General features: G+C 43.1%; 1 protein-coding gene across 1 annotated transcript in view; it reads left to right on the top strand.

Moving 5' to 3' along the window:
* Positions 1-26,376, top strand: part of NWD1 (NACHT and WD repeat domain containing 1) — a 56,161-nt gene extending 29,785 nt beyond the window's left edge. Inside the window, exons 10-19 of the mRNA XM_090288896.1 lie at positions 1,495-1,692; positions 3,246-3,368; positions 5,741-5,949; positions 6,986-7,258; positions 13,975-14,065; positions 16,521-16,675; positions 18,266-18,542; positions 20,035-20,585; positions 22,271-22,376; positions 24,236-26,376. Of these exons, the coding sequence (XP_090145022.1) occupies positions 1,495-1,692; positions 3,246-3,368; positions 5,741-5,949; positions 6,986-7,258; positions 13,975-14,065; positions 16,521-16,675; positions 18,266-18,542; positions 20,035-20,585; positions 22,271-22,376; positions 24,236-24,537 (2,285 nt within the window). The 3' untranslated portion in view covers positions 24,538-26,376. The remainder of the gene's footprint in view (positions 1-1,494; positions 1,693-3,245; positions 3,369-5,740; positions 5,950-6,985; positions 7,259-13,974; positions 14,066-16,520; positions 16,676-18,265; positions 18,543-20,034; positions 20,586-22,270; positions 22,377-24,235) is intronic.
* The last annotated feature ends 1,230 nt before the right edge of the window (positions 26,377-27,606 follow it).

Raw genomic sequence — 27,606 nt, forward strand, 5'->3', positions numbered from 1 at the left:
ATGTTGCCACCAGAGGAGGCAGATGAGCAACCATGTGCTCTCTGCACATTCCAGCCCCTAAAAAATGGGTGGATATTCCTAACTTCTGTTGCCTCAGGTGCCAGGATGACTTAGCACAGTGCCATCTCTCTCTCTCTCTCTCTCTCTCTCTCACTAGTATTTATCTTAATGGTTGAGTTTATAGGCACCACCTTAAATTTTGCACCCATGACAAGTGAGGCACTTGCTCCTAGTTATGGCCCTGCCACATTTCAACCACCAGCAAACCAAGGCACAGGACATTGGTGCCATGGTCCTGGGCCCCACAGTTAGGCTGTACCAGCAACAAGGATGAAATTAACTGTCCATCTTCAGTGTCCCTGGACTTTACTCAGCATTGGAATCAAACTCTTTGGGTCAGATTCCTGTTTCTGACTGGCTGTGTGACCTTGTGCAAATTGCTCAACCTCTCTGTGTCCCAGTTTCCCCCTTTATAAACTTGGGGTGATAATGATGATACCTCTGTGTGGTTGGCAGAAAAACTGTCAAATTCCCCCAATATATATTCACCTCCTAATCTCTAGAACCCATGACAATCACCTTATATGACAAAAGATGTGATTAAGTGAAGGATCTTGAGATGGAGAGTTCATTCAAGATTATCTAGGTGGACTCTCAATGAAATCACAAGAGAGAGAATTGAAACAGAAAAGGGAAAACATGGAGACACACAGATAAGAAGGCTGTGTGAAGAAAGAGGCAGAGATTGGGGTGATGTAGCCACAAACCAAGGACACCTGGAGCCCCCAGAAGCTGGGAGAGATCAGGAGGATCCTCCCCTAGAGTCTTCAGGGAGAGCACAACCCTGCTGACACCTTGTTTTTAGACTTCTCATCTCCAGAACTGGGAGAGAATAAACTCCTGTTATTTTAAGCCACCCAGTTTGTGGTCATTTGTTACAGCAGCCCCAGGAAACTAATACACTCTGTAACTGTGAAGCAATGGGGAAATGATCAGTACTTCTCTAGCAGGTACTTGTTGGGTATCTATAAGGTTCTAGGCAGTAAGAACACAGCAATAAACAAGACAGACAAGAAATTTACAATAAAGAGTATTTTATATTTTTAAAAAAAGGACAGATATTATTCCTCCAGGTCCAGGGTAGTGAGGGTGGCTGGGCTATCAAAGAAACACACAAAGAAATGTCAGATTGCAACTGAGATAAGACCTGAGCTTGGGGACTGTGGGGACTGGAGGGTTGGACTGGAGAATGCTTTTCTCAGAAGTGACCTTTTGAGCTAAGATAAGGATGAAATGATTGGTATGAGAATGGAGAGAGGGGTGGGGGGAGGAAGCATTCCAGACAGAGGCCCAAAGGCTGGAAACCACCTAGTACACTTGAAATAGGGGCAAATGTATGTGGATAACAAAGGCAGGAGAGAGTGATGGGCAAAGTGGGGTGCTTGATCCAGGAAAGCACTGCCCCTTCCCTTAACTGGTGTCCCCTTATTGCAGAAAGGAGCATCCTGTGTACAGAAATCTTGGCCAGGCTCCATTTCTTCGCCACCTCGCATCCAGCACTGGTGGGACGGCTGTGCCAACAGGCCCAGAGCTGGTTCCGGGTGTGCCCACACCCTGTGCTGGTGCCTCTTGGAGGATTCCTCCAGCCCCCAGGAGGACCCCTCCGGGGGACCCTCACTGGCTGTCACAAAGGTGGGTCTCCCAGGGTAGCAAAAGTCCTGCCAGACCCCCTGTTGCCCACGGGCTGTGGAAGGCGGGTGTTTCAGGCTGCTCTCGGGGCTCCCCTCTGCCAGTTGGGAGGGCCCAAGGGTGCCATCAGGACTGCCCTGCTGTCTCATGCTGACTCATTCTCTCTGCCCCACCAGGGACTGTAGGTGACTAGTGTGAAGACTGCTAATGAGCCCAGAGTGAGGGGATGCCAGCTGCCTCAGGGACCTGGTCTCTAAACATTTAGTACCTGTCTTACAGAGAGTTTCTGCAGTTTACAGGCTGATGCTAGTAAGTCTGGGAGCGAAGGACTGGTGCCCGACTGGCCCTAGAGGAGCTGGCGGAACTTGTAGATTCCCCAGCACACCAGAATGCTAAAGAAATAAGAGAGTTTCATTCTCTCCACTCATCTGTAATCCATTTGTCCATCCATTCTTCCTTCCTTCCTTCCTTTCTTCCTTCCTTCTTCCTTCCTTCCTTCCTTCCTTCCTTCCTTCCTTCCTTCCCTCCCTTTCTTCCTTCCTTCCTTCCTTCCTTCCTTCCTTCCTCTTTCCTTCCCTCCCTTTCTTTCTTCCTTTCATCCATCTATTCACCTGTCCACCCATCCATCCACCCCTCCTCCCTTCCTTCTGTCCATATATCCATCCATCTGTTCTATCCATCTATCCACCCATGCATCCATCATCCATCCACTCATCACCATTCATACTTCTATTAGTAAACCTTCCTTCCATCACTTTATCCATGCCACTTACCTTTCTATTTCCTTCATCTGGCCATACTCCATTCATTCCCTTAACCTTCACCGACCCAAGCGCTCAGCCAGTCATCAGCTCGCCCACCCATCTATCAATTGATTCACCCATCTCCCCATCTAATACCTATCCATTCATTCACCCACTCATCTAACCAACCAGCTGTCTGTCCACTCCTCTACCAATCCACCTCCATTCATCTGTCCTTTTTTCTGCTCATTCACAACCTCTTGCATTAATTAGGAGGCCTGGTGCTTCCAAAATAGAAATTCTAAGAAACACTAAGTACAATGAATGGAAGAATTGATTTAGGGACAGCCACTGGAATGCTGTATTGAGGAGTCTGAGACTGAATCAGGTTTAATGGAAACCTGTGTATTTGTTAAGATACAGGTTCAGATGCTGTGACAAAAGCCAAAACAGCAGTGACCTAAATAAAATAAAATAGTTCATTTCTCTCTCACAAAACAGTCCAATGTCCCCTGGGTAGTGGAATTGCCCCTGGGTGAGAAATGCTGAACTAGAGAGATGCTTGTGACCAAGCTGTGGATCAGTTGCGAACGGCAGCAAAAACATTACAGCTGAGATCTGAATCTGGTATCTGACATTCTGGCTTTGCAATCCTGGCTCTGCTACTGCCTAGGTGTGTGGCTCTGGACGGGAACTGAATCTGTCCATGCCTCAGGTTCCCTATCTGTGAAGTGGGGATCCATTAGAGGATGTCATGGCAGAGCACTCATACACAGGACTGATGTCCTCCCTGTTGTCTTCTGTGGGCTGTAGGCATCACTGCTATGGCGTGGAGCCTGGAAGAGAAGCTGCTGGTGGTCGGCAGCCAGGATGGCATCATGGCTGTGTGGGACATGGAAGAGCAGCAGGTGATCCACCTCCTAACTGGACACACAGGTGAGGCTTGAGAAGGAGTTTACGATGACCTTCTTCCCAGTGTCCCACATCGATCAGTCAGTCCCCAGAACCCCTTCACTACCAATTCACGTCTCTGCATCAAAACCCTGGCTTTGATCCTACATCAGTTAGTTCTCGCCACATAACAAAACACCTCAAAATATAGTAGCCTCAAACCACAGCTGTTTATTTAGCTCACCTTCTCTGGATTGGCAATTCAGGTTGGACTGAGCTGGGCAGCTCTTCTGGTCTCAGCTGGGCTTGCTCATGCATCTGTGATCAGTTAGTGAGGCATCTGGGAGCTGACTGGTCCAGGATGTTCTCAGCAGAGACAACTCAGCTGCTCTCCACATGGTCTCTCATCGTCCAGCAGGCTAGCTGGGAAGAGGCAGGGTTTCTAAAGGGCAAGCAGAAGTGCACAAGACTCTTAAGCCCCAGAACTCTCCTTGGAACTAGCACCCTGTCACATTCTGCTGGCCAGAGGAAGTCACAAGAATAGTCCAAAATCAGTGATCAGGGAAGCAGACTATATCTTGATGGAAGGAGTAGAGCCACACTGTATATATACACACCAGGGAGGGCAAATCCTTGTGTTCATCTATACAATGTGTCTAACATGGTAAAGTTTTCTTTTCTGCAGAGTCCCACCACCACTCTGATCCACACATTTGATCAATTCTTGAGTGCCTACTATGTATCAGGCCCTGTTCTAAAGGCTGAAGAGAGACAGACCAGGGCCAGGACTAGGGTGAGGGGAGTAAGACACACACCTTTGGTGTACAACTTAAAGGCGTGCCCCCAAAGTTAATAAAACTTTAGTCATCAATATAAGTAATATTTCAATACAAAGTTTTCTAAAACTGGAAATTAATGCAAAAATGGCCACAATGAATAAATATCAATCTATCTTGAATAAAGATAGGATCAACAATAGTGCATGCCAAGCTGTATTGGAACTAAAGGCTAAAGGGAAACTCAGTGATTGGGTGTCTCCTTAAATTTTGCACCTGAGGAGAGTGCCTCACTCACCTCACCCTAACCCTGGCCAGAGTCAGACTCATGAATTTGGGGGTAGGGGGGTGAGCTAGTATAAATAGAGATAAGCGTAATGAGGAAAACAGCATGTTGTGAGCTACAATAACCTAAGGGACGAACTTAGGGTGTTAGGAAAGGCATTCCTCTAAACAAGGATGTTTCAGCCAAGGCACAGAGGGTGTGAAGGAAGAGGTATGCAAAGCACACAGAGAAGAGCACCTACACATGAGAAACAGCCAGTGCAAAGGCACAGAGAGGCGGAGGAGGCTGGCATGTTCACAGAACAGCAAGGAAGCCATGAGGCTGGACCTCGAGATATTACATCAAATAAAAGAAGCCAGACACAAAAGGCCACATAGTGTATGATTCCATCTATATGAAAGGTGCAGAACAGACAACTCCATAGAGAGAAAGCAGATTTATGGCTGCTAGTGGGAGAGGAAGGAATGGGGAGTGACTGCTATTGAAGACAGGGTCTCCCTTAGCGGTGATGGAAATACTGTGGAATCAGATAGAAGTGATAGTCACACATTTTAACTTTCAATAAATGGTACCAAGTTACCCTCTTACAAATTTATATCAACTTAAACTCCCATTCAGCAAGGTAGGGCCATAACTGATTTCTTATATCTTTGCCAGCACTCCAGTGATTAATCTATAAAATTTTTGCCAGTATAATGGGTAATAATGATGTTGGAATTTCATCTTGCATTTTTGTGGTGACTATGAGGTTGAGCATGATCTTCTAAAGCTTATTATCTATTGTACTATTTCTGTCAGTTTACTGTTTATATTTCTTGTTTAATCAGTGAATAGGTTATTTGCATTTTTCTTGCTTATTTGTAAGAACTTTTTATTTATCAAGGAGCTTCTCCGTGCATCTGTTATTCTGCAAATATTTTCTCCCAATCTGTCATATGCCTTTCAGTTACATTTTACTCTCCTGAAATTTTCCATTTTTATGTAATCCAGTTGATTAATTTTTTCCCTTTATGTCTTTGAAATTTCATGTTTTACTTAGATAATATCTCTCCCAGATTATAGAATCTTCTCCTATAATTTTACCTTGCTTTTCTTATACTCCCCAGATGATACTGAACTTTTATTTATTTCAGTAATCTCTGTTTATTACAGATTCAACATCTGGGCAGTTGATTAACTCCCAAGCAGTTGTTACACACTTTGCCACACACCATTATTTCTAATTTGGATGTGTTCAAATCCACCCTTTTTTTTTTAAACCAGGGAATTTCCAAGCCAACAGGCATTTTGGTAGATGGAAGGTCAAAATGTACCCAGCTAATATACTCTCCACCCCCCTCTCTGGCTGGCTGCAGGAGAGATCAGGTGCATAAAAGTGTTTGCCAAAGGCACGCAGGCCATCTCTGCCTCCAAGGACCGCACACTGCACTGGTGGAACTTGCTGTCTGGCCAGGAGAAATTCGTCACTTGGGACGGAGGCACAAAAGGTCCCAATGAACCTCAGATCTGGAGCCTCCATATGGACGAAGCCAAGAGGCTTGTGTATTCAGCATCTAGCTCAAAGGTAACAAAGGTGGCTAATAAAAATTCAGTCACAGGTGGCTTGTATTATATTTTTATTGGGTAGTACAGGCTTAAATATTAGAGAAATGTTGATTTCAAAACTAATTATAGAAATCATCTTTGCTATCAGCAAAAGTTTGGAAACAACAGTAAAGAAATAATGAATAATAACAGATAATCCCAAAGATAACCACTGTTAACATTTATATGATATTACTTTATGTGGTATATGTGTGTGTCTGCAAATGCATGCATGTATAAAACAAAATTAGGACAAAACCATATATACAGTTTTATAAGCTATTTTCATTGGCTCATCACCTTAAACAGTCTTCAAAAAGAGCTTGCTGAGTGATTTCATAAGATTCCTTTGCATGGCTCCGGTATTGTTTATTTAACTAATCCCTTACTGCTGGACATACAGGTTGTGTCCAGTTCTTTGCGCTTTCAAATAACTGAGATAAATTTCCTTATGCATGTTTTTGTGCATATCTCTCCTTATTTCTTTAACAAAAACCCCAGAAGTAAAACTAGCAAATGTTTACTATTTAAATGATTACTGCTGATAAAAGATATTTTTTGTGAGGTTAAATAGAAAAACTGCTTTAATCAGTAATTACTTGTAATGGACATATGGTATGACTGGCTTTTTTTTCATTTTTAAAACTTTTTATTTTGCAGCAATTTTATGCAAAAGTTACAAGGATATTATAGAGTTCTCACATGCCTTTGATCCAGCCTTCTCTAATGTCAACATCTTACATAACTACATCTGTCAAAACTAAGACATTAATATTGATTATTTCTATCAACCTAATTCAAGACTTTATTTGGATTTCATTAATTTTCCACAAATGTTTTTTGTTCTTCCAGGATCCAATTCAGGATACCTCTCTCCGACCGCCTTATATTTGAAACTAGCAGAGTGTTGAAAATAAAATGCATAAACTATAAAAAAGAACAGGTCTTCCATTTGATTCTGGAAAACTTGAAGCCTAGGTCTTCTGCTGAGTTTCTGTTCCTTTTCATCCTATTAGGTCAGTGCTTGGAATTTGGAAACTGCAGAGCTGGTTTTCCAGGTCCTGGGTGATGCCTCTGACCCCTGGCTGTGCATGGCAGTGCTGGCTTCCCAGGCCACGCTGTTGACAGTGTCTGAGGGCTGCATGGTCAGTCTGTGGAGCTCAGCCACAGGAAATGTGCAGGGGAAGCGACACTTGTCCAGCATCAAAGAAGAAACACCTACCTGTGGGGTCTCAGTCCAGAAACCAGGACAGATGGTTATTGGGTTCAGCAAGGGCTCCATCTCTTTGGTAAGCAACTTTATTGCATATGAGGCCAACATTCACTCAGCTCCAAAGTGCTCAGATGTCCTAGAAGCTGGGAGAAACCATCTCACCTTTCATCTTTTAATAAATGACACTTGATTTTCTAATCCCAGAGATTCACAATTCAGCACATTTCAGGAAACATCTATTGGTGTCTCCTGGCAGCTGGCCAATGTGGGCAATTGTTGGCACTCAGTCCTGCCAGAGATGATGTAGGAGACAGTGTAAGAATGGGCTTTAGAGTTGTCCCCACTGAGGAGCCAGGAATTTGGGTACTATCCACCAGCTCCATCAGTGGTTGGATGCTCCCAGGAGCATTCACACAGGGACCAAGTGTGATGGTGGGATGGGGGTGGGGGAGTCAGAAAAAATACCAACCTGGGTACAGATTTGCAGGTGTGCAGTAAGTAACCTTCAGGAGTAGAAAAGAACCTTGAAGGGATATGGATGGGGCACCAACAGCTCGTCATATAAAGAGTCATAGGTGGAGAAACAAGGGCACCACAAAGGCTCAGGAGGGGCTGTAGAAGGTACAGGAGTCCAACTGCACCCTCAAGAACTCAACTTAGGGAGGGAGATGAACTCACCAATTACATATAGCCACACTAAGAGGAACAGACTGTTTTCAGTAGAAGTAGAGGTAGTGTGTTCTTGGTTGGGGGAAAGGAGTAAATACTTCTGGAAGAAGCAATTTGGGAAGGCTCCCCTGGGGAGGCATTCTTGGAACAGGAAGGATTTCCAAGATGAAAAGGAAAGAATAGAGGGGATAGGGGATATCATGGTGGGGAGGTAGGTTGTGCCTGACATTTTAAGGAAAAGAGAGACGTTGTGGAAACAGGTCACAGAGGCTCTTGTATGCTCTGCCTAGGAGGTGAGGATTTGAGGAGGGGAGGAATATGGCCACTAGAGTATCATCCCAAAGCTCCACTCTTTTGGACCTCATGTCCTCATAGCCTTCCTGAGTAATCAAGGCAGAAAACACAATAATGAAAGGGAATCTCGATTCTTTTATCAGGTCTCTTGGATGTTTAAAGTTATTCCTCCATTTACTGATTATCTCCAGTAATATCCTTCATCCTAGAAAGAAACTTGAACTTGGGGGTTAGACACAGCTAGATTTGAAAATGCCAGTTCTGTCTTAAATTATTTGGATTCTTGGGCAAGCTCAGTCCCTTCATTGAGTCTCAGTTTCCTCATTTGTAAAATGGGGGGTGGTGGTGCAGAAATGGCATCTACATCCAGAGCCAGGACAAGGATGGATAGATGGGCACCTTCTCAGACTTTAAACCAGTAAGATATCACTGAAATGAATTAGAAATACAGTACTAGTTAAATTCACATTTCTTCCTACATAATACCATTGGTGCTCTAGCCCCAACCCGCCAGTTCTGAAGGCTATTTCTCTATTCCTAAGGGCTGCTGTTTTTTTCAGTCCCAAGTCTATTGATGGTACTGCCCTTGGTTAGGAAAGCCACCTGGGCACACATCATTTGTAGGGAACTCCACAAACATGTCCCCCACCCAGGGACCCTATTTATGGCTGAGGCAGCTCTTCTGGTTCTTAGGATCGTAGGATGTACTTCAGCAAGAAACTATCAGGGAACCTGGAGGAACAAAATTTATTACTCACGAGTCCTAGAAGTTATATGGCACACAGCGCATCCAAAGGCCACGCAGTGAGGTTGAGGAGAGAGAGAGAGAGAGAGAGAGAGAGAGAGAGAGAGAGAGAGAGAGAGAGAGAGGAGACAGGCAAACAAAGAGACAGAGAGACAGAGATTGAGACAGAGAGATTGAGAGAGAACCTGGGGCTCTGCTTTTATTAGAGTCTAAGGGTGGGATCTGGGGTTTCAAAAGTTCACTCTTTATTGGTGAATTTAAAGGGAGGAGTGGGGTCACTCAAGTGGTCACTAGTAGCAGTGTCATACAGCAAGAAATATGTTTATTCAAGATGGATGTCTTTTGGGATGGATGCCTTGGCAATAAAAAACTTAAGGCCAGGCACTTACATGACAGCGGCTTACTGCTCACCTGCACCTCTGCACCTGAGTTTGTTTGTTTTTCTGATCCCCTACTCTCCCAGCATATGTGGCCACTGTGTCAATGCTCCTGAGAGCAGCCTTCCCCCAACCACTGATGGAACTGATGGATAGGACCCCAGTTCCTGGCCTCTCTGACACATGTTCTGTACCCTTTCCCAGAGCATCCTCAGCAGGACTGAGCTCCATTTTCCCACATCACTAACTGGCTTTATGAGTCACATTTATTGGCTGCTTTCCCTTCCCACTGTCATTTCTCCACCTTCTACCAGTGTTTCCTAGGATCAATTCCCAAATAAAATACTTGCACTCACATACTATTCTCAATGTCTGTTTCTGGGTCAATTCAAACCAGCTTCCTTGCAAAATATAAATTTGGTTACAAAACTGCAGGCAGGACTGAAAAGGCAGTCTCTAGAATCTCCCAAAAGCTGGTGGTCAGGCTATAAAGAACAGCGAGATATGCCATGCTCTGGAAAACTGATGGCTGGGGTTTAAGGAATAGAGGGTGTCTGTGGAGTCTCATCAGTGCTCAGACACCAGTCCTGCTAGAGGAAAAGTCTTGATACCACCCTCTAAACATTTAAGACAGTGGTAAATAAATTTAACTAAAAATACAATCAACCCCAGACCCAGTTGAAACATAAATTAGATTGATTCAGGCCCCTCCATACTAGAGGCCCCTTTTTCAGGGTACTAGGTTCTACTGTCCTTTTCCATACAATATCCATTATATTACGAGAATCATGGCATGCCAAGAAGTAAGAAATTGGGACCATAATCAAGAGCAAAGTCACAAGCATGGTCAAGAGCAAAAACAGTCAATAGAAACAGACACACAAATGACCCTGATGTTTAAATGATCAGACATAGAACTTTGAAATGTATATGATAAACAGTGGAAAAGGTGGGTAACAATGTTAACAGATGGGGATTTCAAATTTTAAAAAGTCAAAACTAGAGAAATCAATGAAATGGAAATGCTAGAAATAAAAAGGCAATGTCAGAAATGAAGAATTCATTTGATGGGCTTAAAAGCAGAATAGTCACAGAAGACAAAGATCAGAGAATTAAAAGCAAGTTAATGGAAATGATCCAAACAGAAATGTAAACAAAATAGAAGTGGGGAAAAGGAGAAAAGCATTTGAGAATTGTGGGACAATGCCAAATACCTAAAGGACAGTTAGAGTCTCTGAAGTAGAGGTGAGAAAGAGAATGCAGAACAAATATTTGAAGAGATAATGGTCAAGAATTTTCCAAAATTTATATAAGACATCAGCCCAAAGATCCGACAACTCATAGGGTCCCAAGAAAAAAAAAGAAAACTACATTTTGGCAATCATAATCAAACAATGAAAACCAAAGATAAAGAGAAAAATCTTGAAAGCATCCAGAATAAAAAAGATTCATTATATATAGTGGGTAACAATGATAAGAATGACAGCTAACTTCTCATCAGAAACAAGTACAGAAGACAATGGAATGACATCTATAACTTGATAAAAGAAAAAAGCAAAACCTCTCAACCTATACTTCTATATTCAGTGAAAATATCCTTTAACACTGAAGGCAAAATAAAGGCATTTTCAGGCAAGCAAAAGCTGAGACAATTTGTCTCCAATATAGTTGCACTATAAGAGATGCTCAAAAGAAGTTATTCATGCTGAAGGGAAGCTTAATGAAGGAAGAGAATCAGAAAAGGTAGCTAGAAGAGAAGGCTCAGCTCAAAGCTGTCTGTGTCCTAGGAAAGTCAGACCACAGGAAAGGAGATTGAACAAGCAGGTGACCAAAGACTCTGAAACTAGTTGGTCCTAGGAAAAGCAGTTTCCTTGCACCAAAGTTCCTGAGTGGTACCCAACCATCACTCTTTATCAAAGCTGACCTTGAAATAAGTCCAAGTGGAACTCAAGATGCAGAGCCACTAGACCTATAAGCCCAGGAAATGAAGATCATGACTAGGTCAACCAAGAGTCTGGTATTGAAATAACATGAAACTTACAACAAGGATTTTTAAAAATGTAAGTAGGACCCCTTTCCTGCTCTAATAGAAACAAACACATGTACTTCTTATGAGTACAACTGTAAGGATGCACGTGCCAGTTATACAGGGCAACTCCAGATGAAGGCAATGACTCTGAGCCAACTGCCACCTGCCTTTGGTCATTGTAATTCAGCAAATTTTGAAAATGACTTCTACATAGAGTGATGCTTATACCATGAATGGGAACTTTATTTTATTATTAAATGTTGATTTTTTAAAAAAATACACCTCCCAAGATTTATCTGGTTCAGCAAAGCACATGTAGTGGAGCTCTTATATTAAACATAAAAGTGCGTGTTTTTATGAAAAGAAAATCCATTTTGAGGGCACTATTTTACCTTCTTTATGGGCATATAAATTGGTGAACCCTTGGGAAAGCAATCTTGCAGCATCTCTCAAGATTAAAAAGTCAAATTCCCATTGAACCCAGCAATTCTGCCTTCAGGAACTGATCTTAAATATCTACACATGTGCGCATGAGTGTAAACACAGTGTAGCTACTTTTCACATGAATCGGACTTAGGTAAATTTGAAATAGGATTATAAAAGTATTCCATCTCATTTCATGAGCAACTTTGAAAGAGGGAAAACACAAAACCCTTTAAAATTTGTTCAGCGTCTCATGAACAGTAGATATATTTACACTCATGTCAGTATTAACACTTGATAGGCAAAAAAACCTACTATCCTTTATCGGTCCTGGGGGGAAATCGCTGTCAAATTCAGCATGTGTTATATTATCTGAGATCTTCAAGAATATACCCCTCACTTAAAAATAGACCAGCCTAGGGGATGGTATTTATTGCAGCACCCTAGGTAATAAGAAAACATCGAAATGATCTCAAATGTCCATCTACAGAAAAGTGGTTAAATGAATTTAGGAATATCTATACTATGGAAGATTATGTAGGTATGAAAAATCAGATAGTCTTAAGCAGTGGTCAGCAAACTGAGACCCACGGCCTGTTTTTTCGTGTAGCCCACAAGCTGAGAATAGTTTTTCTAATTTTAGTAGTTGAAAAAAAATTTTTTAATATCCTGTAATGTTAAAATTCCATAGAATCCATAGTTCAGTGTCCATAAGTGAAATTTTATTGACACTCATTTGTGTACATGCTGTCTATGGCTGTGTTTGGGCTATAACGGCAAAGTTGAGACCACATGGCCACAAAGCCTAAACTAGTCACTCTCTGGCCCATTACAGGAAAGGTGTGCCAACTCCAGGGCCGGAGCTCCCTTCATGGACATTACAACAAATTTTCAAGTAGTGCTCACTGTGTACTAACTATTCCAGGCACTTTATATATGTTAATTTATGGAACACTCAAAGCAATGCCAAGATGTAGCTGCTGCCATTTTCTTTGTTGCAGATAGGTAAACTGAGGCACAGAGTGTCACAGACGGGCTTTGAACTCAATCAGTTTAGCTCTAGGATCCATGCTCTTAACTGCTATGCTACCCCCTATACCGACACTATTGGCATTTGAGGGCCACGTCCTTCTCTGCTGTAGGGGGCTATGCTGGGCATGGCAGGATTCTCAGCAGCACCCCTGGCCTCCACCCACCTGATGCAAAGTATCTCTTCAATCTTAGCAATCAAAACCATCTCCAGACATTGCCAATGTCCTCTGGGGAGACAAAATCACCCCCCAGTTGAGAACCACTGCCCCAGACACATTGAGTGAAAGAGCAACTTGCAGAACATCTGTGATGAATTGTGCACAAAGGATACTCATGTAAACATTTATCAACACTTATCTATCAAATGGACAACAGTCCCTTCTGGGGAGAAGGAAGAATAACAGGGAAGGTGGAAAGATACTCGTGGTATATACTGAATTTTTCTTAAAAAAAAAATTTATATAGTATTATTGTTTAATTCTTTAAGTTTAAAAAGAATCACATTTTAAAAATATCAGCAGTAACATCCATAAAGAAATTCACTAGTTTCTGCACCTGCTTAATAAATGTTGAGCAAATATTTTTAAAATCCTGGCTTGAATTGGTGCAAAGGACTCACTTTCCTGGGCTGCCCACATGTCCCATCCCCCAACTCCCCACCCCCCAACAGATAATGGACATAATGCTTTGACACATGGCCTCATGGCAGTCAGGTACTCAAAACTCAGTAGCTGGATTGGGGCTGAGAATCAGGGAAAATGAGTGAATCTCCCTCTAGATTTGAGCAAAATTGGTCCATTTCTGCAACTTGGGAATGGGGAGAACAGTGCTGCCTTCCTCTGTCTCCACCTTGTGTTTTGATTTTATTTGAGCTCTCCAGACCTCTTCTGGGGGCAGAAAACAAATGCTAGAATGTTCTCTGGGTCCCTGAGTTGGTTACAACACAACAGCAACAATGTCAATAAGAATAATACCTGCCATTTTGAGAGGGTTGACAGGTGGGGGGTGGAGGGACCATTCTAACACACTTCTTAGCGCATAATAACCCTGTGAGGCAGTCCTGGTATTTCCCACTTAACAGGTGAGGAAACTGAGGCACCCAGAGGTTAAGGAACTTGCTTAGGATCACAATGCTGATGAGTGGCAGAGCCCTGCATCAAGCTCTTGTCCCTGAACCCTAAATTCTATGGAAATGCTTGATGAGCATCTTTGACTTTGTGCAGGTTTCCTCTGAAGGAGACAGCCTGCTGGAGAAGCTTCCAGAAGCTGTGGGGTTCCTGGTGGTCTCTGAAGATGAGTCCCTTCTCGCCACAGGTAGCATTTTGCTCACTGGGGAGTGATGAGAAGGGAGCTCTGGATTTGGCTGGAATGGAGAGGGGCTCAGGGAAAAGGCAGGATCTTAGACCAGTGATAAGCAAACCTTTTCTTCAAAGGGCCACAGAGTACACATTTTTGGTTTTGTGGGTCCCATGGTCTCTGTCACAACTATCGAACTCTGCCCTTGTAACGCAAAAGCCTCCCAGATGATATTTCAAGTGGGTATGGCAATGTGACAATAAATCTTTCTTTACGGGTGCTGAAATTTGAATTTCTTATTATTTCCATGTGTCATGAAATAATCTTATTTTGAGTTTTTTCAACCATTGAAAAATGTAAAAACTATTCTTAGCTCATGGGCCATACAAAAAAATAGGTGCCAGCCAGTTATAGCCCACGGGCTGTCGTTTGCCAACCCTGCTCTGGGCACATCTCTAACCTCTCTGGGTTTCTGGTTCATTACCTTTCATATGGGAGTGGTTAGATCGTCACACCGAGAGAGTGGGGCTGGGTGATAGGAAGGGGTATAGTCAAGGGTGAGCCAGCCCACACAGCCCCTGCTTTTAGGGGCTTGCAGGCTAGCAGGAAGGATGCACACATAGATAGACACAAGGAAGATAGGAATCAGGGACCATGGGAGTGTGTGACAGGGTTTCCTTCTTTAGTCCAAAGCAGTCAGGGAAGGCTTCCTAGTGGAGGTGACTAACATATATATATGCTCCAGAGCCTGATTATTTTTTTTTAAGGACTACTTTTTAGAGCAGTTTTAAGTTTACAGCCAAATTGAGCAGAAGGTACAGAGAATTCCCATATACTGCCTTACTCTCACACATTCATAGCCTCCCGCATTATCAACATCTTTCCCCAGATTGGTGCATATTGATAATTGATATTCCTTCATTAATACATTGCCTTAACTCCACAGTTTACATTAAGTCTACCTCTTAATTTTGTACATTCTATGGGTTTGCACAAATGGATAATGACATGTATCCATCATTATAGCCTCATACAGAATATTTTCGCTGCCCTAAAATCAGCCTTATTTTTTGCAAAGCTATTTCTAGAAGTCAAAGACACTGTAGACCAGTGCTGCCCAGTAATGCAAAACACAAACATGAGTGAGCCATGTTTATAACTGTGAATGTTCTCATGACCTTATTTAAAAAGGTAAAAAGAAATAGGTGCCCTTCATGTTAATAACATATAGTATTTAACCCAATACATCCAAAAGTTCAATATGAAATCAATATAAAAAGTGTCAATGGTATATTGCCCATTATTTTTTTAATTCAAAGTCTGGTGTGTAATTTATACTTACAGCTTATCTCAGTTCAGACCAGCCACAATAACAGCCTTGTGTGACCCTATTGGAGAATGCAGGGCTGATAAATACTTATCTTCTAAGGTTGAATAATGGATGACAGATTGATATATGCCCTCCATCTTGTTTCCAAAAGAATATCAGGTGGCAAAAGTATGTGTAAAATGTAGCACATGAAAAAGGATTGAACGGAGAAAGAAAAACAAAGGCAGAGGCACAAAATAGAATCAGGACCGAGGCCATAGACATTGAGGAGCTCAGTGACCTAAAAATTTGTTACAGTTGGGTCCCAAGTGTGGCTCCTTCCAGCAGCCAATGAGAAGAAGGAGTCTGGACAGTTGTTTCTCTCACTCTTCTAGAAGCCAAAAGTCTGAAATCAGTGTTGGCAGGGCTGGCTGCCACCACAGGCTCTGGAGAAGAATCCCTTTTTGCTTCTTCCAACTTCTGCCTTGTGATTCCTTGACTTGTGGCCACATCCCAGACATTTCTGCCTCCTTCCTCACATTGCCTTCTCTGCTGTGTGTGCCTATGTGTCATTATCTTATGGCACCCAGTCCTCTGACCTCATTGGCCTTATCATAGATTTTATCCATTTTATTTTTTTCTCCCTCCCTCCTTCTTTTTGTTCCCCCTTTGCTTCTCCCTTCCTTTTTTCTTCTCTCTTCTTCCCTTCCTCTCTCCCTCTCTTCCTTCCTTCTTTCTTTCCTCCCTCCCTCCCCACTCCCTCCTTCCCTCCCTCCCTTCCTTTCTTCCTCTCTCTTCCTTCCTTCCTACCTTCCTTCCTCCCTCCCTCCCTTCTTTCCTTCCTTCCTTCCTTCTTCAAAACATATTTACTCTGTGCCCAGCTTTGTGCTGTGTTCTGGGATTCCCTGACCTCAGAGAACTCATTGTCTTCTGATAATGAATAACTTTGCTGTTTTTCTGTGAGATTATTGATCACTGTCATCCCCCACCCTCCCACCCCACCCTGTGTTAGGCTCTGTGAGGATGAGGGCCATGTCTGTCTTGCTCACCATTGTATTCCTTCCACTGGCCCATAGTAGGTGCTCAAAATACTCTGTTGACTAAATTGAATTACTCAAGCTCCTCCAGGAATGAAAGTCATAACCCCAGTCTCTGCCATTACAGGCTTTGGAAGATCTGTGCGGATATTCTTGGCTGACTCACAGGGGTTTCATCGACTCATGACCACTGACCTTGAACATGAGGACATAGTGGAGACGGCTGTTTTCAGTCCCGAGAACAATCTGATGGTCACTGGGTCCCGGGATGCACTCATTCAGGTGAGGTGGGAGACCTAGGGCCTGTCATCCTCACCTCTGCCTCTGAAATGAAAGTATAATTTTTTAGGGATCCTTGAACTTCAAAATATAGAAACCCACAAAAACTAGTGCAAGCAAAACAGAGCAGGTCATGGGGAGGATAAGGGGTGTCTCCTAGGACCCAGTGACAGAACTCGGAGAATTAGCAAGATATTCAATGAAGGAGATAGTATTCCCACGGAACCTGAAGGACTAGCATGGAGCAGGATCAGTGGGAGGGGAGGAGAGGTCCCATTAAGCTCAAAGTTCTCAGAACATCTTTACATTTTTAGGGTTATTGAGATCCCCTTCCCCAAGAGCTTTTGTTTATGTGGGTTATAGCAATTTGATTTGTATATTTTTAACAACTGATTTTTTGGTATAATTTTAGTATTCACAGAAGAGTTACATCCAAGAGAGTCCCCAAATATATATCAAATATATATCTACTCATCACCCAGCTTGCCCTAACAATCACACCTGATATTATCTCAGTCCCTTTGTCAAATCCAAGTTATTAACACTGGAATAATACTCTTCACTGATCTGCAGATTTTGCTCCAATTTCACCAGCTTTCCCACAAATCTACTCTTTTTCTATTCCAGGATCCAACTCAGGATCCCACATTGCATTTAGTATTTATTGATAATGTGAGAAATGCTCACAATAAAAACCGGGACACAGGACTTGAGCAGCAAAGCGAGGTGTTTATTCACAAGTCTGCAGAGTCGGGCGCACCCTCAGCCAGGAGAATGTGCGCCCCAAGTAGACAAAGAAATCTGGTTTTATAGTAATGTGATTATCTCTCCCTCCCTAACGCGATTAGCTCCCCTTCCCCTCTCCTTCTCCCCCGTTTCTCCATTACTGGTTACTCCGGAGTTACAATCTAATGCGATTATCTAAATGCCCCTTTTGTGATTTGTAAATATGCTACTACTGTCAACTCCCTTCTCCCATTTTTCCTTTGTCTGGTGATGACTATCTTTCTACTGGTTTGGGAGTCACTATTTCCTTGTTTCTTGCAATAATTACCACATTAAAAAGTTTTAAATGAGGAAATCCAGAAATACCCATTAATTCATTTATATGACAGGTCACCTTAACATACTTTAATAAAAATAACTCTGTTTTATGAAACAAACCAAAACCTCATGAGTGTATCTTCCACATCTGGCTTCATAGAAGACTAATGGATTCTCCTATCCAATTCTGCATGCTCCTATCTGTTGTAGCATCACATGTCCTGTAACTTCTGGAAAATGTCACTGTTTGCTTGTGAAAGGGAGAGAATGGAAAAAGTAAACAATATCTTAGAATTATTATGAAAATAGTCTTGCTGTTACAGAAAAAGCTGGGGTGCCCCCACAGGGGTTTCCTGGAACACACTTTGAGAACTGCCATGGTGGTAGCTTTGGTGAGAGGTAGGGATGTTTTAGAGGGTGGGAAGACATGAAGACCTTTGAGCCTCAGCCTAAGAATCCACCTTAGGTGGACAAATGAACTTCATCATATTTTCAAGCTATGGCAGCAGAAGGAAGAACTGAGCTCCACCCCCTGCTCTCTGTCCTCAGGTGTGGAGTCTGTCGGAACAGGGGACCCTGCTGGGCATCCTGGAAGGCGTCCAGGCCCCCGTAAGCCTGCTGGCCCAGTGTGGGGCCTTGATGGTATCTGCTTCCCAGCAGTCCTCCTCCTTCAAAGTCTGGGATCTCACTTATACTCAGAGGCCGCAGGCCTCTGCCCCGTTTCTGGACCGCACGGGCCTCACTGCTGTGTCACACAATGGAAGCTACATTTACTTCCCTAAAATTGGGGACAAAAACAAAGTCACCATTTGGAACTTGGCAGAAGGTGTGTATGAAAGAAGTTCAGTCATTTGTGTGGGTAAGCACTGAACACCCTGTCTTGGTCTATTTGGGGCACTGGAACAGCAGACCATCATCTAGGGAGTTAAACAGCAGTCATTGATTTCTCAACAGTTCTGGAGTCTGGGAGTCCAAGATCAAGGGTCGGCAGATCCAGTATCTGGTGAGGATTCTCTTCCTGGTTTGCAGATGGTGGATTCTCATTGTATCGACACATGGTAGAGAGCACAGAGTGGGCACGCTCACATGTCTCCTCTTATGGGGGCACTCAGCCCACCATGAGGGCTCCACCCTCACTTCCCAGTGGCCCCACCTCCAAATACCATCACAGTAGGGGTTAGGATTTCAACATATGAATTTGGGAGGGACACAAACATTCAGTCCATATCAACCATAACTCCAGTCAAGTTGGGAGTGGCTAATAGGAAACAGTATTTGATTTTTGCAAATTTCTGGCATAGGCAAGTCATAGCTGGTTGTCTCTCTGTTTTAGTTCAGGTTCCCTGGAAAGCAGGGCATGTAATGGGGATATTTTCCCAAGTGGCATGTAGCGGGGAGCTTCCAGGAGAATCCTGAGAGGGAGTGAGGAAGCAGGTGGGGGGTGGGGGCGCTCCTGGCTCCACAGGGAGCTCTGGACCATAAATTGCCCCTGAGCTTTCCCATCTCCAAGCAAGGGGACCAGCCTTTTTTATTCCTTGTGAGGTGGTCGGTCACTGGCCTGGTGTCATCCTTGGGGATGGAGTGGGCACAGTCCCCAGGCATTTCCAGATAAGAGTTCCCTTCTCAGCAGCAGTGGGCAGCCTTGGGTCTGGGTTAACTGGCCAGTAAAGGGTCTGGTGTGTTACCCACAATATCTGCTACAATCCCCACTGGGTGAATGGGGATGTAGAAATTCCCGTTTGTGATAAAATAATAAGAAAAGAAATTCATTCTCAAGTTCATGCATTCATTGACTTGACAGACATTTGTTTAGTGCCAGGCTCTGGGGGGAAGTGGGTTCAGAAACACAGAATGTCAGGTGCTTGCCTCCTAGCTGTGGTGCAAAGCCAGAGGCAGAGAAACAGTGCATTGGGGATGAGATAGGAGCCTGCAAACTCTGGCTCACAGGCCAAATCCAGAGGGACCCTTTTGTTTATTTATTGTTTGTGGCTGTTTGGTGCTACAAAGGTAGGGTTCAATGGTTGCAACTGAAACGTATAGTCTGCAAGGCAAAAGTATTTACTCTTCAGCCTTTGCAGACATTTGTTAAGAAAACATTTGCGACGAGGTCTGGGAGGTTACTTGAGGGGAGTGGAAGTCACTGGAGTGAGGTGTGCAGGGCAGTGAGATGATGTGATTTTCATTTTTATAACCTTGGATGGTTTGGGGACAGGAGTGGAAGCAGGGAAACTTGCAGTAGCCAAGCTGGAGCTTTTGGCTAATGAAAGCATTGAAAAATTGAAAAACCCTTTCTTGATGCAGTCTTCTCCCTATGGCAGGTGAAGAACAAGATGCTCTGGACACCTCCAATGAGGTCAGGTGCCTAGAGGTCGCTGAGCAGGCCCAGCTCCTTTTCACTGGACTCATTTCTGGAATTGTCCTGGTGTTCCCCTTGAATTCCAGTCAGGATGTGATGTGCATCCCCCCTCCAGAGGCACGGAAGGCCGTCAACTGCATGGCCCTGAGTAAGGGCGAGAAGCACCTGGCCATCGCCTATTACAGAATCGTCCTGATATTTGACATCAACCCTGGGGACCCTTGTCCAGTCATCAATGGGCCAACCTATACCTTCTATACCCAGCTGCCTGTGACCATATCCAGCGTGGCCATTCTGACTGACTACCGTGTGATTTATGGCATGACCAAAGGCAACCTCTTCCTCTATGAGTGTGTGAATTCCAAAGTGTTCCCTCTGGAGGCCCATGGGAGCCGGGTCACCTGCGTGGCGGTCAGCCACAAGGAGCAGCTGGCAGTCAGCGGGTCAGAGGAAGCCCTGCTGTGTCTCTGGGACCTGCAGGCCTGCAAGTGGAAATTTGAGATGAGTTACACGGTGTGTGACCATGCTAGTTCCTGGTGTTAGAAAACTGACGATGGGTGTCATTTATTAAGTGCACACACCATTTGCCATTGACCAGGGTCAGGACCAGGCTAAGAGAAGTGAGACACTTGCCTTAGGAGCAGAGTTTAAGGGGGTGCCCAAAAACTCAACAGTCAAGAGAAACATTTTAATTCAGTGTTTTAAAAAATCACAATGAATGCAAAAGATCCAGAAAGAATAAACATATCAAAACAGAATCAGATCCTGTACTGGCATAACCTGGCCTCACTCTCCCCAATCCTGACTGTCATTCTGTCACTCACCAGTTTTGTCTGCACAACCTACGCCAGGTTCCTTTCTAGCAGTAAGGAAGCAGCTGTGACAAGGGCAGACACCAACAGCCCAACCTCTTGGGGACTTTGTCTAGTGGGGAAACACTATGAGCTCTGTGAGAGCAGAATGTTTTGTTTTGCTCATTGAAATAGCCTCTGTCCTTAGGAGAGCTCCTGACTTAGCCTCAGGACTCAGTAAATGTCTGCGAAATAAAAATAAAGCAGCCAATATGTGATGGACTGAGGAATTCTTTGGAAAAAAAATAAGGCAATGTCAGGGGGGTAGAGAGTAGCAAGGGCTGCTATTTGAGGTCAAATCGGTCCTGTGGAATAATATTCTAGGCAGAAGGAACAGTAGCTGCAAAGGCTCTGAAGAGGGAAACTGTGACTCCTTTATATACAAAGTGTCTTGGAGTCAGCACTGCCCATCTCAAAGAGCTATTATAATTTTTGTATCAATGTTATTAAGAACTATGTTATATATTTACATATTTCTATTATATATACATTATATTAGAGTATACATATTAAAATACTCTGTAATTTAACCCTCATGATCATCTTGTGCCTCTGGGGTTATTATTCCAGCTTTTCAGATGGGGAATGAAGTCTGTACCTTAGGTTGCAAGATGTGAAAAGTGTTAATAAATATAGGGAAGTGATCTTATACTGGGAGAATAGAATATGAGTAATTTCATCTTAAAAAGCCTTTGTCCCACCTGACTTATTTATTTTTATGGGATATAAGTAATGCTTTGTCTTGTTGAGATGGGAAATGTCACCGTTGCAGTTAAATACATCTAGCTTTATGTTTTGTTTTTAAATAAACTTAGTTTTGGAATGATTTTAGAATTACAGAAAAGTTTAGATTTACATCCCATTTACTCACCCCTCACCCGGCTTCCCCTGATGTTAATTCTTATACAACAAGAATTTGTTTGTCAACTCTAGGAAATTAAAATGGGAACAATATTATTAACTAAACTATCAACTTCATTGGGATTGTATGTTTTTGAAAAATCCCCTTTTTCTGTTCCAGGATCCAGTACAGGATCCCATATTGCATTTAGCCCATAGCTTTTAATTAAAGACAATTACAGCTAGTACTTGTATAACTCAGGGCATTTGAGAATTACATCCTAGGATTTCTGCTCTCTAATGCAAAATATCTCTAAAACTCAGTCCAGTCTCAGTGAAGGTGTGTTTTGATCCTGGAAATATTGATGTTACCTGTCTCTCCAGGTTTTCACTTGATCCATCCCCCATGGAGTGCTTACAAGCCTTGGTTACTATACACATGCCTTGGGGCTGGTCTACTGTGTGTATTTCAGTCTGAAATCAAGATGACATTGTCTTTTTCAACAGAACACTTACTGTCCAGGAGTCCAATGTGCTTGCTTCTCCAAGGATGACAAGTACGTGTATGCCGGCTTGAGGGACCACTCCATAATTGTCTGGAGCGTGCTAGATGGTGAGTCATTCTGCTTTTTTTTAAGATTTTTTAAATTAATTAATTAATTTATTTATTTTAGAGAAAGGGGAAGGGAAGGAGCAAGAGAGGGAGAGAAACATCAATGTGAAAGAGAAACATCAATCAGTTGCCTCTTGTACACACCTGACTGGGGACCAAACCTGCAACCCAGGCATGTGCCCTTGACTGGGAATTGAACTGGCAGCATTTCACTTTGCAGGATGATGCGCCAACCAACTGAGTCACATTGGTCAGGGTGAGAGGTTTTGATTTAAGAACAGGATTGAGTTTAGATCTAGAGAAAAAGGCCCTGTTCTGGGTCCTGGGCATTAGAGGTCCTACTCTGGCCCCTCTAACTTGTTCCCTCTCAGGCATCTCAGGCCAAGGGGACAGACCCACCTGGAGCTCCAGCTTCTCTTCTAAACTCATGCTCTGGGTGCTTGGAATTCTAGGATCTTTGCGGCCTGGAGCCCTCTACAGGGTCTGCACAGACATCTTTCCCCAGTCCATCCTTTTGAAGGTGGACTGTGCCCCCAGTGTGCATACCTCTAGGTTCAGGGGGCAGCCATGGGGTGCTGTGCATGAAGTATAGATGTGTGAGGCCCCTAGGAGTGTAGGAAGGAGCTGGGTGTGGGAAGAGAAGGAAATCAAGTCATGAACAGCTCGGGGCTGGCTCTCCTACACCACTATATTCCAGCATGGAATTCTCAACCTAAACCTAACCTCCCAGATGGTTCCAAAGGTATACGTAGCCATCAATGTAGGAGGACAACATATTTCATTTAATAGTTTATTAGCTGGATTTGCAACATTTAGATATTGTATCGTATAGGATGTGGACCTTGATTCATTCTGTTGCCCGGGTTTTATAAAAGTTAGAAGCAGCCTGTTTAAGTCCACTTTGAAAACACCACATCTCTTGGTCTGTTGAATATTACACTAAAGGCATATTAACAAGGTTAACACTTTCTGTGTACTGGGTACTGTCACTGAGCCATTTAATTCTCTCAACAGTCATCCCCATTTTACAGAACAAAAATAGAGACTCTGAGAGTGGGGTGACTTGCCCAAGGTCACACAGTGAGTAACTGGTCAACTGTGGTTTGGAGCTGGTCTGTCTGGTCTCCATGCTCATCTCTATCACCCTCCTACACTGTTTCCTATAAACAGTGTCGGAGAGGTTAGTGCCATGGCCATTTAACAAATGAAGAAGCTAAAGTTCAGAGAGTTTAAAGGAATTTCCCAAGGTCACAAAGGAAGTAAGTGGCTAAATGAATATCAGGTAGAGTCAAATACATTGTAATAAAAAACATTGTAATCAAAAACAACAATTTAAAAAGGAAAAAAAAAGGAGAGAGTATACATTGTAATCAAACACGTTGTAATGAAATACATTGCAATTCAATACATGCAGTCCAATACATTGTAATCTAATACACTGTAGTCAAATACATTATAATCTATTACATCGTAGCAAAGATGCCTGGCAGAATGTCACAGATGGCTCAGAAACTGAGGTCTGTGGATTGTGGCCTTAAAAGCCCATCCTGGACAGGTTCACAGCTTCTCTTTCTACTCCTCCAATAATATTTACTGAACTCACTCTAAGCTGGAATTTATATTAAGCCCCCAACATGACATCTTCAAACCTTCAGAATTCCCCTTGGCACATAGATTCAGTTATCATTCACATATTGCAGATGAAGCTAGAGGTACTCCAAGAGGTTGGATGCCATGCCTCACCAAGTAAAGGGCATGGCAGAGATTTGATCCCATGCAGCCAATTCTTGAATGTGTGAGATCGAATCTCTGTGGCCCTGGTTTTCTCATCTGTGCTGCCTGACCTCTATCCCCCACAGGCACCATACTGGCTATCCAGTTTGTCCATGCCATGGTGAACAGAATCATCCCAACCTCCAATGGCTTTATTGCCCCCACCAGACATGGCTATCTCATCCGTGAACGATTCCAGTGCCCTTCATCAAGAGCCTCGCAGCAGGACTCTCTCAAGAATTTCAAAAAGGCAGTGTGGATGGTCAAATCAAGGCAAAGAGAAGAGCTGGCTGCTGCTGCAGAAGCACTGCAGAACTCGGGACTAGGGAGTGCCCAGGGAAATGAAAGCAAATCAAACAAAAGTTCACAAGTCTGCCTGATAGTTTAGTACTGCCTGTGTGGGCATGGTGTTCCATGAGCGACCGCTATTCAATCTGGCTGAAGTGAAGAGAATTATGTGTTGATGTATATCTGGACCTAAGGCCTCAGATCATGTGACCAAGACGTTGCCTCTCACCATCTTTCCATTCCTCTCCTCCTTGTGAGCTCCATTTGCAGACCTGCCATCCCTATGTTAGCAACATGGTGGCCAATTCAGTAGAAAAGAGAGCTTATCTTTCTCAATAGTTTGAACTAAAAGTCCTGGCCCTGACTCTATTGGTCCCAGTTGGTTCATCTGCCCACCCTAGAACCAATCAATTATCTAGGAGGATGTAGCACTATGACAAGCCAGCCTGACCCAATGACTTAATGGTCCACCTGGGCTGAGGATGGAGTCAACACCACCCAACTATGTGGACTGAGAACGGGAGAGCTATTCCCAGGAGAAAAACTGGAGTGCTGGTACCAGACAAAGGGGGGTTGGGTGGATGTGAGACTGACCAAACCCCAGATGTGGACCATAAACCTTTACAGGTTATAAAGCACCAGGTGTTATGGTCTGATCCTTATCACAGCCCATACTTCAGGGAAAGTAAGAGTTTCTGCATCTACTCTACAGACGAGGTAACAGAACCTTGCAGAGGTAGCTGTGACTTTGTCAAGGTCACAGCCCTAGGTACAAGAGCTCTGAGAAACAAAAACCAGGAGCCATCCTGTCCCAATCCTTCTTGGTCCACCTCACTCAGATTTTAGTCTCACAAGCACAACTACTTAGTCCACAGGTGGAACTCTCAAATGTCCACAGGGGCCAGTGAGAAATCTAGATGGCAAATGTCTACCCGGGGGAGAAGCTGAGAGTGATGGAGACGATGGGAACATGGAGGATGTATGCTCTGTCTAGCTAGGGTGGGCATGGGCACCTTCGATCTGCCTTAGACTCTACATGAGGAAAGCAACATACTCTTGCCAGAACTTTCTGTGGTCATCAGCATAGCCAGAAATCTAGACTTTTAGGCAAAATGTTTTCATTTTTAATAGTTGGTGATTGGCTCAAGTTTACATCTCCAGGCACATTTGGCCTGTGTGTCTCTAGTTCATGAGCTGACTTCATGACCCAGGTTGGTGTTAAAACAATAAACTTGTTAGAGTTCTTCCATCTCTACTCCGTGGCTTCCAAACTTTAAGAATAAAGATGCTTTTTTTCCCCCTTAATCTTAAAAATGGAGGCTCTTGGAAGCAGGCGGAAAGAGCTGTCAACATCTCCCTGACATGATTTTGGACCATCTCTTCCCTGTGCAACTTCAACAGTCTAACTGTTTCCATTCAAGTTACATAGATCTTGCTTCTTTGCTCACAGCCTTCTAAAAGTCCTGTTTGCTTCTGGGGCTTTTGTTGCAAGGAGAGTCCAAACCTTCAAGGTGCTCTTCCTTTTCCCTTCCGTGATATTCAGAGTTTCAGAGAAAGTAACCTTAGAAAAACAAAAGCTTTTGAGCTGGACATGGCCTTACTGACTATCTTGCTCAGTCAATTCCCAAACCAGGGTTCCAAGGAGGGCCTTGGCAGTTCTACATACAGCATCAAATTCCACTGAAAAATGTTCTAAACTGTAACTATAAAATGCGTGCTCAAGTGTATTGGGCAGCAAGTTTTAAGGCATGGGAGGTAACTAATTTAGGATTCTCCTGCCATCTCCATTTAACTTAGATTGCAAGGGGAACCCTTGAAAAAATACTTACTCTTTGCCACCCGTTCTCTCAGTCAGGGAACAAAGGGGATGTTGTGACAAAGTAAGACTTCTGGTTTAACATGTGTGCATCCATCTCAACAGCCTCATTGAGAATCAATTGCTTTGTGGATAAATACTAAATTGAACATAGGAAAGGAGTTTTCACTAATAAAATGTTACTCTGTATTATTGCTTATACTGGAGGCTTTGCAGTGAGTTTTCACTTAAGAAGATATGGTTGCTCTGAATGTTTGACAAGCCCTGTACTTGGGAAAGTGACTTCCCTAAGGTCTCCCAGTTGTGGAGGAGCCAGGATGAGAATTCGGTTATCAAAATCCTCATCTTGCTTTCTTTTTTTTTTTTTTTTATTGATTGATTTAGCAAGAGAGAGAGAAAAACATCGATTTGTTGTTCCACTTATTTATGCATTCAATGGTTGCTTCCTGTATGTGTCCCGACTGAGGATCAAACCCACAACCTTGGCATATCAGGATGACATTTTAACAAACTGAGCTACCCTACCAGGGCCTCACCTTGCTCTCTTATGCTAAGTAGGACCATGTAACTCATACAAATGGGGACACTTTTTTTTTATTGTATTTTTTTCCATTATATTTTATTCCCCTTATACCCCTCCACCTCCCCACAATCATCACAGTATTATCCATGTCCATGAGTCCTTTTTTCTTTTCGATTGATCCCTCCACTCCCTAACTGCCCCCACCCCCATAGCTGTCTGCCTGCTCTTGTTCTATGAGTCTTGTCTCTATTTTGCTTGTTAGTTCAGTTTTTCATTAGATTCCACATATGAGTGAATTCATGTGGTATTTGTCTTTCTCTGACTGGCTTATTTCACTTAGCATAATGTTCTCCAGGGAGGACATTTAGTGAGAATAAAATGGAATGCTTTTAACAATCACTCCCAGACTACTGAAATAAACTGAACTGTCCCAAGACAATTAAAATCTACAGCGCCTCTCACTGTAGCAAGAATTAATTTGTTAAATTCTAGAGACATTTTAAAAATTGAGATATAGGTGCCATGTAACATATTAATTTCAGGTGTACAACATATGATTCATTATATGTATATATTGCAAACTGATCACCACAATAAGTCTAGTTAATATCCATCACCACCCAGTTACAATTACTTTTCTTTCTTTATTTCATTCATTCATTCATTCATTCGTTCTTCCTTCCTTCCTGTCTTTTTCTTTTCTTTTCTTGTTGTTGTTATTTTGGTTGCTACTTTGTCTTAATTGTTTTTGGTTCATTTTGTTCACTGAGGTATAACTGACCTACAACATTACATTAGTTTCAGGTATACAGCATAATGATTCAATATTT

This window comes from Furipterus horrens, unplaced genomic scaffold, assembly GCF_987537825.1.
Source record: "Furipterus horrens unplaced genomic scaffold, mFurHor1.1.pri manual_scaffold_10, whole genome shotgun sequence".
Taxonomy (NCBI): Eukaryota; Metazoa; Chordata; class Mammalia; order Chiroptera; family Furipteridae; genus Furipterus; species Furipterus horrens.